This window comes from Argiope bruennichi, chromosome 9 (assembly GCF_947563725.1).
Source record: "Argiope bruennichi chromosome 9, qqArgBrue1.1, whole genome shotgun sequence".
In the NCBI taxonomy this organism is placed as follows: domain Eukaryota; kingdom Metazoa; phylum Arthropoda; class Arachnida; order Araneae; family Araneidae; genus Argiope; species Argiope bruennichi.
The window spans coordinates 32,091,801-32,108,637 of record NC_079159.1 but is presented as its reverse complement, the minus strand read 5'-3'; the positions used below and the strand labels follow the sequence as shown (position 1 = coordinate 32,108,637).

Sequence of the window (16,837 nt, the reverse complement as noted above, 5' to 3'; positions counted from 1 at the left end):
TGCTGATAGTCTTATGTGATCGCAACTAAGAAAACACCTCTTTAAGGAAGAAGTATTTTAGTAACGGCCGTTACACAAAACCATACCTCCAATAGCCAAAAAAATGAATGTAGTCTAAAATTTAAAAAATTAATTTCTTATTCCCTTAGATCTATTTTAAGCTTTTTTTAATGTAAAATTTATCATCTTCTATAACATAAGGTATGACCAAAATGCTAGCTTTCTTTAAGAATGAGTTTTAAAATAATTTTGGGCCACGACGGTCTGGTAGTAAGGTTTCGGCTGCAAAACCGGAGGGTTTAGTATTCGAGACCAGCGGATGTAAGCGGATCTGGTGCTCGTTAAATCAATCGAGGTCAAACGAGCTCCCGCTGGTGTGGTGTGGAAGTTTGAAGAGGAGGTGTCAGCTCAGGTGTCATCCTTGTCATTTGACCGCTGTTCAAAATGATGAGTTACGTCCTAAAATAACCCTAGTGTTGCTTTAAAACGGGACGTTAATATAACTAAACTAAATTTAAAATAGCTTTATAAAAATTCCTCTAGATATTTAAACTCTGTAGTTATGAGTATTTAAGTTGAAGCTACGCCTTCTAAATTAAATTGCAAAGGTATCTATAATTAAAACATACCTTTTTTAAAACACGCTGACTGAAAATAAACAGTTAATTGGTTATATCCTCAATTATTTTCTCAATTTGATACTTTTTCTTCTTATGTACATTCGAACACGACGCCACCACTGAACAAAACAGTATCGAAAGGATGTTACTTTTATATTAACGGTTAATTGGGTCCTGAATTCAAATATCCTTGTTTTCAACTAAAATTCTCTGTCTTTAATGTATAAGAAACTGTGTATTTACTTTCTAGTATTTCAATATGTTCGAGTTCCAGTATGTATTTACTTTCTAGTATTTCAATATGTTCGAGTTCTAGTATGTATTTACTTTCTAGTATTTCAATATAAAAAATTGTAATAGAAAAAAAAATTAGAACTTTAAATTATTACTTTTTCACTTTTTATATATTCTTTTAAAAAATATTTTTATAAGCATGAATGTCTCTTTAAAACTTCAATATTCAAAATCTGAAAAACTTCAATATTATTTATCTGAATTTTGGTATAACGTTCATATCGTTATATGTCGTTAAATTAACATTAGAAATCTGCATTAAATTTGATGCGAGATACATCGATGGTAATTCTGTTTATCTGTTTGCATGTAAATAAACATGAATTACTCAATAACTAAATGAACTAAAATTGTGAAATTTGGTGTATTTTTAATCTGACGCTTTAGACAAAATTCATTAGTGGGTTGACCGTCTGTCGATCTGTTTCGTCGCGTATTTTAATGTCATACTTCAAAAAATGCAAGTATAGAGAAATGAATTTAAATATGTCATCCTTGCACAAAAGTTATTGATCTAGATCAAATTTTGAATGAAATCTGTCAACTGGTAGACTTTCATTCTATTGGCTAGTCTATGTGAACACGAATACGATAGGATGAAAATGGAAAAAGTAAAATAAATAGAATTTAGTTTAGTATGTGGTCAGGGCACTGAAATTCTACATCTGTAAAGGGAAATGTAAGGAGATGTAATATGTTTTGACAGTTATTAAAACAATATATATATATATATATATATATATATATATATATATATATATATATATATATATATATATATATATATATATATATATATATATATATATATATAAAATAATTTATTTTAATACAATTTATTTGGTAATATATTTAACTTATTTTCAATTACATATTTTACCAAAGTTTAAATTTCAACAGTTCAAATTTTATTAAGGTCAATCATTAAAAAAAATATATATGTGTCAATTTTTAAACTGATAACATCTTGTTTTAAAAATATTTCTTAATCACGTCAAGTTTTCAAATTCCTATGGTACAAAACTCTGTCAAACGTTGGGGTTGGGAATAAAAAGTTTTTTTTTTTTAAGCTATTCTTTAAAGAATTTTTTCTTACAGTTTAAATAACAATGAGATAAAAAATATTATTATTGGCAGTTTCGATATTTTTGATAATTTAAAGCATGCAAACCTCCTGACTCAAACAAATTTCTTTAAAAAAAATGATTAAATTTATTTTTTTATATATCTGATATATAATAAATTTAATCAGCACCTGTCCTTTAAAAGAAATATGTCATTTTATACAAACCTTGCAACCTTTACCTTTGAGTCGTTTTCTATCTTTAGCTAACCTGCCCATACTAAAGCAAATATGATATTTTATGCATCTCAGAATATCCTTTAATATAACGTTATTCGCTGCAAATTACAACTATGTACTTTCATAGAAAAAGTAGCATTGAACATCAAGGTTAACTACATAGAATAGTTAACCATGTTTCTACATAAAGCATATTTCAATGCTGATGTAAGTGATTCACAAATAATGCTTATCCTTAAGAAACATTTTAAAGAATGATGTTATAGTATAAGAAACAATTTTAAGAAATGTGTTGATGGAATGTTATTTCTCTGACTAACATTTTTATATAATTACAATTTCTTTATGTTTTGTGGCAAGAAAAATGTGTGAAAAAGTTAAAATCAGTGAATATTCTTATCATATGTTATGAGTGATTTTATATTCTACACAAAGTGATCATTAAGATAAGCAAATGTCATAAACAATTAAAAATTCTTCAAATCATTATATAATTACAATTATCTAGTAAAAATTTAGAAATTAATCCCATGCAGTTTTTTACAATAAAATTTGACTTATGATTCGTTTGGAAAAATTTAAAGAGTAGTTTTTTGATTAATGCAATATAAACTCCTCCTAAAAAAAGTTAGAAAATATCATTTCAAATTTAAATTTGTCATTGTAAAATTTGTTGATTTTATAAACTTCCATACAAAAAATTTGCCACTCCTTGATTTCAAATAGTCATGACAATTCTGATGTACATAATATAGTTATTATATTAATGATACAAACACACGAATACAAGCAAAATCAATTTTCGTTGCTTTATTTTTTATTAAAATAAACAATTCCAAATGCAATTATATAAAAAAAGATTGTAAGTTCTAACTGTTTCTTCAATACTATATAAAATAAATTGCATTCATCAGAAATATTGCAGAGGCATAGCGAGGTAGGATATGCCGACTCATAATAAGTTTATTTCGCGCCCTCTCCCTTTCCCCCAGTACTTATCAATGGTATAAATAAGTAAATGATACCTAGAGTATGGTAAGATTTTTTATAGCTATCCATCATATATTAAAACGTAGCATAAATGAAAGCATTTTTTTTTTTTTATCATCAGCCCTTTAAGATGACCACTCATGCATTTATAGCTCTCTAGCTATGCCACTAAAATATTCATAAGAATTTAAAAAAAAAAATTAAGTGCCATGCCGGCTCTGATTACCATTAATAAAAATATTTACAATCACACATCTTCACAATTTCTTTGAAATGAATGATATTAAGAAGATATTTGAGACAATTCCATAAAAGTTACATTTGTTTTGAAAAAAAAAGAAAAAAAAAAGAATGCATTGATTAGCTTAAATACTTATAAATAAGATAAAATCGGGTAAAAACAGTTACAAAATATGTAAACACAGAGCACATTAAAATCCAAATAAAAATTCAAATAAAACATCACAGATAAATGCATTTTAATACTGCTAATGGAATGAATATTATTTAACATAAATAAATGCATACTGGAGATTTTAAAATATGTATATAATATTAAATGCATTTATTGATTTAAAAAAGTAGAAACAAAATGGTGTGATGGAAATTCTAATGCATCACTCAGGATGGACACATTGTAATTTGAAACAATTTTAACAGGTTCAAGAAATGGATCATATCAACGTAATGCTCTCCGCGATTCCTTTTTGATGTGGTGCGGAAGATTGGAGAGGGAGTGCCAGCTGAGGGTATTAAGCAGCAACTTGCTCCTTATAATATAAAAAAAAATTACACTTCGTAGCCAAAGGGGCGCTGGCCTTCAGCCAGAAAGATAGTTCAGCCAGCTGCGAAGTATATGGTACCAAATACGTTAATGGCTAAAATACGTTAGATTCTTGCCTTAAAATTAATAAAGGCATTAATATTTTGCTCTGATGGTGCCTCAAAAAATTGAAGCCCAGGGTTCTTTTCCTTGATCCCTCCTTAATAAATCACTGCATGGGGTATGTCACATATTTTGATGATGAAGCGTGATTAAGTGCCTTTTATTTCAAAATTGCACCTCTCCGGAATACAAAATGGGGATGAGAAGCTATTGGCAGGGTGGTTGGCCTAGGGGGGGGGGCAGAACTGGTGCCTGTGGTGTTGGCTATCCTCTACAGATGATTGGATATGAATCCCACAGGAAGTATTATAACCGATGATGGCCCATGCGACTCTATCATAGTTTCCGCCAACGTTCCAATCATTCAGATTTTTCAGAATAGGGGCAAAGAAACCCTCTGTGGTTACTCAAAAAAAAATATAAAAATCAATAAAAATATCTGGTTTTGGATGGAAGCCCCTCCCTCTCTCAACTTGTTTCTAATGTACATTCAAACTATTACAAAATTGTTCTCGATATATAATAGTCATTATTTGTCAGCAACTAAAATATCATCAGATCGATACAATAAAAAAAAAACATGTAGAATATGAAATGCATTTAGTATTATATACTAAGCATAATTCATATATTTTTTATACATTGAATATTTAATTAAAAAAAATTATTTATATATATACAAGGAGTAAAATTTTAACAGAAACTTTCAATGATTATGGATTCAAAATAAAGCTCTAAATATTATTTATGTATTGTTTAAATTAAATAAAATTGCATTTGATGCTTAAATAATTACAAATATAACAAAATTACACAGATAAAGTTCAGCAGGATATTAGCAAATTATTTAAAAAGATTTGCAAAATTCTACAAGTATTTTAAAAGAGTTACCAGTAAAAGTTTCTAAATTTCAAGACTTCAATTTTGCCCAAACATTTTTTTGGACAAAATAGTCATTTTAAAGTAAATGCATATATGAAAAGATAAAATCAATAACAGAATCATAAATAATACAAAGAGAGAATTTAGATAAGGCAATTGGGAAAAATTTCTTGAAATAATTTATTAGTTCGAGTAATAATTCATAAGCATCTGCACATCTGAATTTAAACATGCACATAGAAATAAAATGCATTGCAAAATATATTCTACAGGAGACTTTTTTTTAAATCTTTCATTTTTCCATATTTTTAGGTCAAGAAAATAGTCAGAAATGAGCATTCTTGGTATCATTTGCTTGGTGCTTTTACACAAAGTGTTGCGTTTGCTGAAACTACTTATGAAAACTGTCCTGTGATCCTTCACAGGACAGACATGGATGACACTTCATTAAAAAATACAGATGAAATGCTGATTTAACTTCTTAAAAGCTATTATTCAGCACACTAAATTAAGGTAAGTTTGTTTGTGCTCTACTTATCTCTAAAATTTTATATAAGCACTAAAATTTTATGAATCCAGAACTTTTCAAGGAAATTCTTCGTTATCAATATACTTATAAAGTTCTAAAATATTTTGCACTAAAAATATTTTATTGGTAATTTTTTATTATTAGCCCCAGGAAATCCAATACAAAACAATCACATCAAAACATTTTTTTTCTGTAGAACATCTAAACAGGTGTCAGATCAATATTGGATTTACATATAATCTACAAAATATAATATGTATTTGTATTTACATTATATAATGTAAATACATATATTTATAGGTGTATTATTTACATATAATCTTTCTTAGGCATCCCCCCACAGAATTGGGCAAATGAACAAGAGGCATACATATATATATATGTATGCAAGTTTAAATCAAGTTAAAGCAAGTTTAAATCAAATTTGTCAAGTTTAAATCTGGAAGCAAGTGTCCATAATTTTTTTTAAAGGACCATTCTAAAGTGAAATTTAAAAGTCTTGTTATGTAGCAATCATATGCAGTCAATTATGAAGATCAGCATTTCAAAACTACAAATTTGTGATATCCAATACAAAATTTTCCCCAATACTGTAAGGATTAGATCACATTTGAGTCAGCAATTTCAAACTAAAAAGGAAATCCTTTAAAAATAGAGAGGTAAAAACTAACTTAAAGCTACTGAAATAATGAAAAAATTCTTTTATTAGATGTTAAAAGGTAAAATTTGTTCATTTTAATAATTATCAATTTTTATTAAAATGCTAAAACCTTGAACTAGTTAATGCACTTTTAAGTACCACCATTGAGATGAGATCAAAATTTAGTCAAATTAATGGAATAGCCAAGAATTCTGTAAACATTAAAGTAGTGTGTTGACACTGAGAATATGCAATTACACAAAATTTCAAAACTCTAGAACATCAAATTAATTATAAAATCCTAGATTTGTAAATATGAAACAAATCGAATTTACAGTGTTGCTTATTTAAGTAAATACCACTACATATAAAATTCCACATAAAAAATAACTGCTCCATTCCCTAAATACACAAAATAATAAGATTCCACCTCCCAAAAATATCGCTAACCTTTAACATTGATATAACAATATAAAAGAAAAAGTGCTTTTCAGTGCCTTATTCTATCCAACAAGTATAAAAGATTCAATTCCTCAGACAAAATATTTCTTCCTTTGAGACATCTGGAACTATTTCTTCTTAAAAATGTTGACCAATAATGATGTATTATTTTCCTAATGTAGTAAATACTTCATAATCCAGTACAGTAAAATTATAGTCTCCCATGAGTAATGTGCATGATGCATTTTCTCCATCATAGGAATGAGGTAGGTTTGAGTAACTCTCTAGGTTTGCATTACAGTTGTGTGAGATGCAAAGATCAGCACCAGCACCAAATATAGGTCCATATCTGAAAATAAATAAATAAATTGAAAAAAAAATTCTTCTGCAACTCTTCTAGAAATAAATACAGAATCATCTGCAAAACTGTACAAAATTTTAACGTAAGAAAAAATAAAGAACAAAGAAGTGTAATACATAGTACCTCACAATACTGTCACCTTACTTTTACCATTCGAATTTGTAAAATTCCAAATTAAATAAAAAACAATGCATTTAAATTATGATTTAGATCAAGCTTGCTAATCTAAAATCTAATAGAATTTTAACATTTAAATTATAAACTGCAGCAACTATCCTCATAAGATAGAATTCGGAAATAAATATCTTTATTTTTCAATTAATTAACTTCTGTTAGTAATACTACTCTTCTTTTCTTTGGTCATTGGTAGAATCTCAGAGAGGTAAAATTATCTATGAGATAATTGAAGGTTAGGTCTGGAGTAGACGTAAAAATTCAATCCATTATTGGTATAGAAAATGCATTCACCTCAGGAAAAAAGAAAAAATTCTGCTGCAACTGTAACCAGTAAGGAAAAATCTAAAGCTTCACAATTGATTAACTTTTCGACATCCTCTAGCACTTAATACATAGAAGACAGCATGGAATCAACAAAGTTGAAATGATAGCAAGGATTCAACTGCATAAATTATTGCTATTAATGAAAACAAATTGTACCAATGGGAGATTTCATACTTGTTTTGCCGAGCTGAGGGTGGTTGTAGGTATATTGTTTAAAAATGTAATTAATTTAGTAGTTAAATAAATATATATTTGCAATATATATATAATATAAATTCAGAATTGTAATGTGTGTTAAAATGGATTATAAAAATTGTAATGAAATATTTATTTATAATATATTGGAAATCTGTTCAAATATTTAACAAAATCAAACAGTAATCAAAAAAGGAAACTCATAATGTGCATGCCAAGGGTTAAAAAAAATGTCTAAATCTATGACCACTGCAATAAGCTTTCAAATTTTAATGCAAAATTAATCGATAGATGGCAGACAAGTTGATTCTGACATTAGATTCGTATAAGAATTACATGAGAAATATAATCTCAATTCTAAAAATGAATAAGAATTTGTAGTAATATTTTTTTAATGAATAATACAATTTAAGAGCTATAAAGCAAATCATTATCAACTTAGTATTTTAGAAAAACAAGAAGAATGATTGCAAAATAAAATAAAAGCTGGACAATTAATTTCAAACATGCTAGTAATTTTTTGAAAATTAAATTCCTTATAATACCAAACTTCTATTATACAAAAATAAGATTACTATACTTGGTGTTCTATTTTATCGTGAATTTATATATAATATTAATAATTTTTTAGATTGAAAGTTTTTATATGCTATATATATATATATTCTCCCAAACATTGCATTTCATTACGCTGTAACAGAATGAAGAAATTCAGAAATTTTAAAATCTATACTTCTGTCAGAGAAAAATTAAAATATGCATTACAATCTGAAAACAAGGCTGCCATCTACATATGAATTGATAAAATAATTTATATCACAGGTTTCATACTAAAGAATCAAAAAGACTGAATAAAAAAAAGGTACTTTATACATACTCTGGGTGAGGAGCAATAGCGAACATTTTTTTCACAACCTCAAATTTTGTAGGTGGGACATCAGCATTATTAATAAGAGTGAACAAAAATGCTTTATCAGAAGGTACATAACGTCCTCTTCCTCTTGTTTTTCCCCAAGGGACATCACTGAATCCACCACATAATTCTCCATGAGAACCCTAAAGATATATTTTCAAAATCTCTTTTAATATTTGCTAGATAACATATAAAAAATTACCACTATTAATTAAAGAATCATACATTCAAATCATAAAATATTAAATGTGAAAAATATAATATTTTATTTATACACTGAAATTATTTTTAAACATATCTACTATGAACATAACATATATATATATATATATATATATATATATATATATATATATATATATATATATATATATATATATATATATATATATATATATTTACAGATGAAAAAACAAAAATATAATTTTTCAAAAATAAAAAAGTAGCCTATACATTTGAAATAATCAATTCAATATGTACCCAATGCATATACGCCGTCCCTCTTTTTTTCCCAAAAACCTAAAGATATGTTCTTTAAGTGATAAAATTAAAAATAATGAAATTTGTGAAAAATTTACTAAGAAATATTTATTAAAAAATTGCTTTTTAAACATAACCACCTAAAATTTATTAACAAGTGAAAAACCTAAATAAAAGAATACGTTTATCAAGCTGCTGAAAAGAATAACTATAGACAACCCATTTATACTGAATTTTCATGTATCAAAAATTTACATAGAGTGAAATTTTTTCAGTAATCGTAGATTAACGTTAGAAAAACACTTTTTGTACACTAAATAAATAATAGTTCAACACCAATAATAAAATAGAGAACGAAATTTTGTATTTAAATGTAGATGATTACCTTAGCAATTGAATATAAATGATGAAAGCTTACATCAAAATGTCATTATCTTCTTTACCCAAGGTTGAAAACCGAGATAAATTAACTGAAACACCATTTATAAAGCAAGCAAAGGAATCATTTCAAACTACCCGATATGATTTGAGATTTATTCTAACTTATATGAAGAAATTTTTACCTCTCTGAATAAAAGTAAACATTGTTTTAATTCAACTTCAGTGAAAAAATTTTGTTTAAAAATAAGTAGAAACTATTTAACCCAAAAGTAAATTATATTCGCATATGAAACCACATTTTTTAATCTTTATGGTAAATGTAAAAAGAAAATGCAAATTGCATACATATTTGTATGTTTCTTTAAAACTTTCTTCAATATTAAAACAATTAACTGTGCTTAGTAGTTTTTGCAAAGAAAATCAACAATCCGCATTCCATCAAAATATCAATAAATTGATTTTTTTTTTCTAGAGAGATATTTTATCAAATGAGCAATCCAGACATTAAAAAAAACACTTTGAAAATTACGATTTGAAAGTTCGATTTTAATTTAAAGACACTTTTCATAAAATATTAAGTTTAGCAAAAAGAATAAATATAGTGAACTGCTCTTACTCTTTCTCATAGAATTTATTTCTTAGAAGGCATATATTAAACACTTAAAACTGCAAACAGACTTTTATTTATATTATTGAAAAGATTAAAAAAAAGTTTCTGTAGGAAAAATTTGCTTAAAAGGCGAAGTTAGCATGACCAATTTAGTGTTTTACAATTTTAAATTTAAAACTGCTAAAGTTCATCTATTTTTATAATAAAAAATATTGAAATTTCTTTCCATTAAACAATTCAATTTCTAAAGTATGTGTATTTTGTAATCTTTAGGATATCCCATACATAATTTTTTTTTCTAGAAAATTATACAGTTTTTTTGGTGCACCTTATATTGGTGCACCAAATAGCATTTGTTTTAACTTATTTTGGTCTTTATTATGATAACAATGAAAAAGTTATTTTTTAAAAGATATATCTTTAATAATAAATAAAATCATTTTCAATTGCAAGCAATGGAATTTGTAAGCATTTAAAATTTTATTCTGCTCAAATGCATATAAGGGGAAAACACTGGATTATAAAAAGTGAAACTTCTTGCATTAATGATGCTCTATGCTTCTGCCGGTTCATTTATAATGCAAGATGTTAAAGAATAAATTAAAAACATCTTAACAACAATTATATAATATCAACAACCATATGAATCAAGAAAAGGAAAACACGAAAATGCACAAAACTATAAAGAATATCATGAAATATTACTAATCAGGAAGATGGAACCTCTGATTTTCAAAAAGTTCTTTTGTGTAAAGACCAAAATCTATATAATATATTTCAAACCCAGAAGGCAATTAAATTGAATTCAATTCAATTATGTAATACTATTCTAAATATAAGTCCATAAAATTATAAAGTATTATTTCAATGAGATAACTTTGTGGTTGATATCCAGAGCAATATTACTATCAATGGCAGATTTAGGCATTTTGCAGTCCCAGATAGAGCACATTATGAGGATGGCCAAATTTTTAATAAGTGGTCTATTTAGTTGCCCATTTCAACGCATTTTCAGTTTCAATCATGTGTAAATGACTTATTTTAGTTTGATATTTGTTTTTTAATATTAAATCATGGAAAACATAGTTGACATTAATGAGAATTTTTAATTGATATTTTTTTATTTACAATTAAAAGTATATAGCAATTATAAATCTCTAACATTAAAAATTATTTCATACAACCTGTCAAATAAATATTCCAATATATGGCGAATAAATAATTATTTTAATTCATTTAAATTATTGCACATAATTATGCAAAAATACTCATCTTAGTGGTTAATCTATACTACTACTATAAATGTGAAAGTTTGGATGGATAGATGGATGTTTGTTAGTCAATCACGTCAGAATGGAATTAGATGAAATTTGGCGCATATGTAGATTATAGTCTGAAATAGGACATAGGCTACTATTTATTTCGGTTAATTGAGTGGTTAATTTTTTATTAATTAAAAACTAACTTTCTCGCCAAAAATCTGAGGCCAAATCTCGCCAAAAATGAATAATGCTTCAGTTTTTTTTCCCACGCTAATCAGGTTAGGCTTGAAGTGTTTTCGACCGAATATTTCAAACGATTCTATTTATTTTCTTAGTGTTTGATGCATATAAAATTAAACATTGTTAATTAATCGATCTTTCGGATTCATTCTGAAGTACTTTTAAATTCAAATAAAACATGAATTAAGAAAATTGAAAATTTCTTATTTGTATTGAGTTACCCCAACTGGTGTAGAAAATTCACGCATTTGCGTTATGCCAACTGGCGTTGAAAATTCACGCATGCGTAGTGTGTTCTGGTTGTTTAGAACTGTGTTTTAATTTTAATTGAAAGTTTAAAAATTATGTGTATTATACTGTTGTAGCTATCTCAATCTCGATCGATAAATAAAATAGACTTGACTTGATTTTAAAGAAACGGACTTGATTTTGTTTATTTGTTTTATTTCAGGTATATTATGTAAATAAATAGTTTTTAGGTTAGTTGAATGCTTTTGTAATTAAATTATATCTATACTACTATTATAAATGTGAAAGTTTGGATGAATGGATGGATGTTTGTTAGTCAATCACGCCAGAACAGAATTGGATGAAATTTAGCTGAGAGATAGATTATAGTCTGGAATAGGACATAGGTTACTATTTATTCCGTTTAATTGAGTGGAATAAATTGTTTATTAATTAAAAACTAACTTTCCCGCCAAATGAGTAAAGCCTCAGGCTTTTTTTCCCCATGCCAATGAGATTAGGCTTAACATGATTTTGACTATTATTTCAAACGATTCTGTTTATTTTCTTAGTTTCGGTACATTTAAAACTAAACAATGTTAATTAATCTTTCGGATTCATTCTGAAGTACTTTTGAATTAAAGGAAATTAAAAATTTATAATCTATATTGCGTTACCCCAACTGGCGTAGAAATTTCATACGTTTGTGTTGCCCCAATTGACGTTGGAAATTCACTCATGTGCAGGTGTAACAAAAGATAAAGCCATTGATGCTATAAATTCCAATCTATTTCCACGCTTACGAAGTCGCGGGTAAAAGCTAGTAGTTTATAACTTGTAGAATTTATATTTTTGGCAAATAGAATAATAAGAGTTTTTTTTTTACCTTTCTGCAAAAATTCTTAACTCAGTAGTTCTAGTCAGTTACTAAGTTGAGTTAATATATTCCCTGAATGAAGATTACAATACTGGTTATTATCAATTTATTAACCCTCCAACTACTCAAAGGAACAGGTTAACTACAGATCAAGATTTATGAAATAATAACCAACAGCAGAGGTCCTCGCTCGTACACGAAGATTTGTAATATTTTGACATTAAGAGCATAACTGCAAGATTATTATCTGTCTTAAATTTGTCTTTTATTTAGTATCAACTTATTAAGAGATAAAAATTAGTGTATTATTCTAAAAGACCAAAGTGAACATAGCCTATCTATAATCTTTGATTTATTTAACATTTTAGAGTTGGCAACATTAACACTATTATTATAGAATTTTATCGAACTATCAATATGTGACAATGTTTCACCTCTTAATTACATCTTAATATATATATATATATATATCAGCTAATTATATTATAAATGTGGGTGCTAAATATATAATAAATAGATATTTATAAAATTCCAGCAATTCATCCATCCAAAATATGTGGTTTACTACATCACATTCACAACAGTTGCCTAGCTTCTAAAGTTGGAAAAACACAACAGATTGCAAATATAAATTATCCCTTATCCAACAATCAGTGAGCTAGAAATAATCTAATCAAAAATAGATTCAAAAAGAACCTTAATTATAAACTACACCATAAAATCCTTATATCTATATAACATATTCTAAATACTCACAAGTACAATAACAAAAGTAGGATTGTGCCCATCACAATGATAATGAAAAGCTTCAGCAGTATAACCATGAGTTGATGCTCTGTAAAGAAGTCTCCACATTTGTTTCGAATTCCCAAACCATGAATTCAAAATTCTCTGGAGGTGAAGCTTTTCACCACTGAGTAACTGTGAACCTTGAAAGAGTTTAAGAGATGTTCGTGGCTGGATTCGTTTGTCTTCAGAATGGGTGAACTTGTTGGGCAATGCAGCAAATCGATACCTATAAGATGCACACAATTAAATAATGCAACATTTAACTAATCCCTTCTATGGCTATAAAAAATATCCTTCTCACCAAATTCATCAATTTTTGTATGCAGTTATGTCATTTAGCATACATTCTCACACATTTTTCTATAAAACAGAAACCTAGATATTACAGTTTAAATGATGCCTTTATTTGTTATTTAATTAATAATTAATGAATCAAATAAATTTAATTCATCTGTTTTCTTAAGACTATGTAAATAGTAAAATTATTTTAATGTAACGTTATTACAAAAATGCTCGTTTAAAAGGTTAATTTTAAAGGAAACTAGCTGGATAAATCTCATATTCTAAGCAATCAACAGTGATTAAATTTAATGACATTCTGAGAAAGTAATAAAAGCAATGAATAAGATAATAAACAATTCACAATTTAATAAAATACTAAATATTAAAATAAACCACATATGACTAATTTATACAAACAAGCTATAAAAAAAAGATACTAAGTTAGAAATTTGAAGAGGTTATTTATGAAATTTTTCATACTTGGATAAGCCCATTCTATATTATAGGCTGACTTTCATGTAAATAACAAATGAATATTGAGAAAGGGCAGCAATATTCTACTGAATTTTTATTTTAATTATAATTTTAAGGACGAAAAACATTGATAGCTTATTTTAAGGTACTTATTCAACTTCAGTTTAAATTCTGAACATGTACATTTGAACAAAATTTGGCACATGTCCTCAAAAGGTAAATTACAATTTAAAAGACTGTCAACATTTTAAAAAACTACAAAATGGAGGAAAGTGATAAGTAATACTCACACACTTTTAAGATTCTGAGTTTATTCAATATTTGGCATGGGAACTTTTATTCAAAAAGATTGCAAATAGGTAAAAAAATTCTTTTTTTTTTTTTAAATTTTCAATTAACAATTTAAATCTTTTGATCCACAACTTATGATTATTTTACATTCTTGTGGGTGAAAGTTGAGAAGTTGAAATTTATTAAATTTAGAAATTAAAAATGAAGTAGATTGAAAAATTAATAATTTTTTACTCTAAGCATCAATAAAGAAAATATTTAAGTCATCAGCTATTCTCATAGAGGGTAAAACTTTTTGGTCATTTTAAATAAAACTTTAAAAACTTCTTTATACATAAATGTCCTTTATATGAATCTATAATTTTGTTCTATCTTCATGAAATTCAGAACATATGATCATAAAAAAAGAAAGCCACTCTTGGCTTTAAAATACCCAAAAGTTAATTAAAATATCATTTTATTAAGAAATATTTTTTATGAATTTTCAATTACACGTTCATAAAATATTATCTCAGAAAAACGATTTTTCTGAGATAATATTTTACTGGCTAAAAATTCTAAAAAATGGCTTTTCAGTTATAGCAAATTTTTTTCTAATTTTAAAAAAAATTTTCAAATTAAATTTAATTACAACATTTAACTATATTTATACTGTTGTGATCAACTAAAACTTTTTGTTTTGTTTTATCAGGTCATTTAATTGCATTGTTATCATTTTTTTTAAATTTTCAATTAACAATTAAATTAAGGTAAAAAAATGTTTTCTTGAGATATTTAACTGTGAAGTAGAATTTTCATTTTCATCTTACTTCCAAAGAAAGCCATTTCTTATCTTAATTTTAATGCACATGATCGAATTGTTTGATAGATGGATAGGTTTTATCATAATAATAAAAATATTGTTATAGAATTTATATTAATGTAAATTAAAAAAAAAATTAGAGGGAAGATTGCATAGAAATAAAGTTGGCAACATTAAGTAAGTAATATTTTGAATTTTAAGGTAATGTAAAAATCATTTTTTGTAAGATAATTGCATCCAGAAATGCATAGTAAAAATGCAGACCACAAGTGCCAACAAGCAATAGCATGTCCTTCATAAAGTTTAAATAATATATAATTATAATTAAATAATAAAAATAAGATTACACAAGACTTACATAAGATTAAGACACAATTAAAAAAAGTAGTTATTTAAAAATACTCTGTTTGTATGAAAACCAATTATTTTTTACACACTTTTAAATGAGAACTATAAAACTACACAGATAAATTAAACATTCAGACTAAAATAATAAACACATATCTAACTCAATTTATATCATAATTTAACATAAATATTTTAGAAATATTAATACTAAATTTTCTAATAATAGAAACTATAATTATTGGTACAAAAATAATTATAGTTTCTATGTTTGTCGATATTAGTAGCAGTTTTTAAATCAGTTCATGAAAATTCTGGTATTTTATTATTCCATACTGTGGAATTTTCTCTTTTATTTTTAATGTTTTGCTTAGTTGTTTCAACATTTTAAAATAAAATTGGAAATAGACTAATTTAATACAATATTATTCAGTGAACTTAAATTGGAACTTTCAGTAGAAGTAATATCAACAAAACATTTAATTAGGACATAGACAATTTTGTGATAGTCATAATTATGTATAGATAATTGTATGTCATCTCCATAGATAATTATGTTATCTATAGGGCATCATCAAATTGAAACAATTTGAGAAGTAGTAGAATAACTTCAGACCAATGGCACAACAGTGATAAGGCATTTTTAGTAAATTGGGCAAGCACAAAAATGTGGTGGGTCAGATCTATATGAACCAAACAAACATCAAAAGATTTGTTGTTATTGGGTTTGTTCAAGTAATCAAAATAAGACATTCCTGTATCATCTTATAAGGGATGAAAAGTGGTTGCACAAAGGGGAAGAAAACACGCATACAAATCACGCATAAAATTTAGTGTTAATCGGAAGAAATTGTCCATGACCTCCTTCTGATGACTGGTGAAACTATTACAAATGAAAATACTGGTAAGAAATACATAAAACAAATGACGATCTGTAACATCCATATTTAACAGTGGTCAAAGGAAAAGGACAACTTCTTATCTGTGACAAAGTCTGGACTTGATGTCTTTCTAATCACTGTGGAGAAATTGAATGAATGGAATTCAAACAGAATCTATATTGCCACAACAATACACAAGATTCCTCTTCAACAAATTACTATTTTCCAAATACTTTGAAAGCTTTCTTCAGTGCATATATATTTAACAATCAAGAAGTTGCTGAAAATAATTTTAAAATTTTCATAGATCCCACGTAAATTATTTATGAATTGTGAGATG

General features: G+C 26.4%; 1 protein-coding gene across 2 annotated transcripts in view; it reads right to left on the bottom strand.

The window, feature by feature from the left end:
* Positions 1-5,075: 5,075 nt before the first annotated feature.
* Positions 5,076-16,837, bottom strand: part of LOC129984383 (BTB/POZ domain-containing protein 9-like) — a 203,546-nt gene continuing 191,784 nt past the window's right edge. For both annotated transcript variants that reach the window (XM_056094262.1, XM_056094261.1), the window contains exons 8-10: positions 13,390-13,648; positions 8,520-8,698; positions 5,076-6,934 (exon numbers count right to left, since the gene is read on the bottom strand). In XM_056094262.1, the coding sequence (XP_055950237.1) occupies positions 6,751-6,934; positions 8,520-8,698; positions 13,390-13,648 (622 nt within the window). In that variant the 3' untranslated portion in view covers positions 5,076-6,750. The remainder of the gene's footprint in view (positions 6,935-8,519; positions 8,699-13,389; positions 13,649-16,837) is intronic.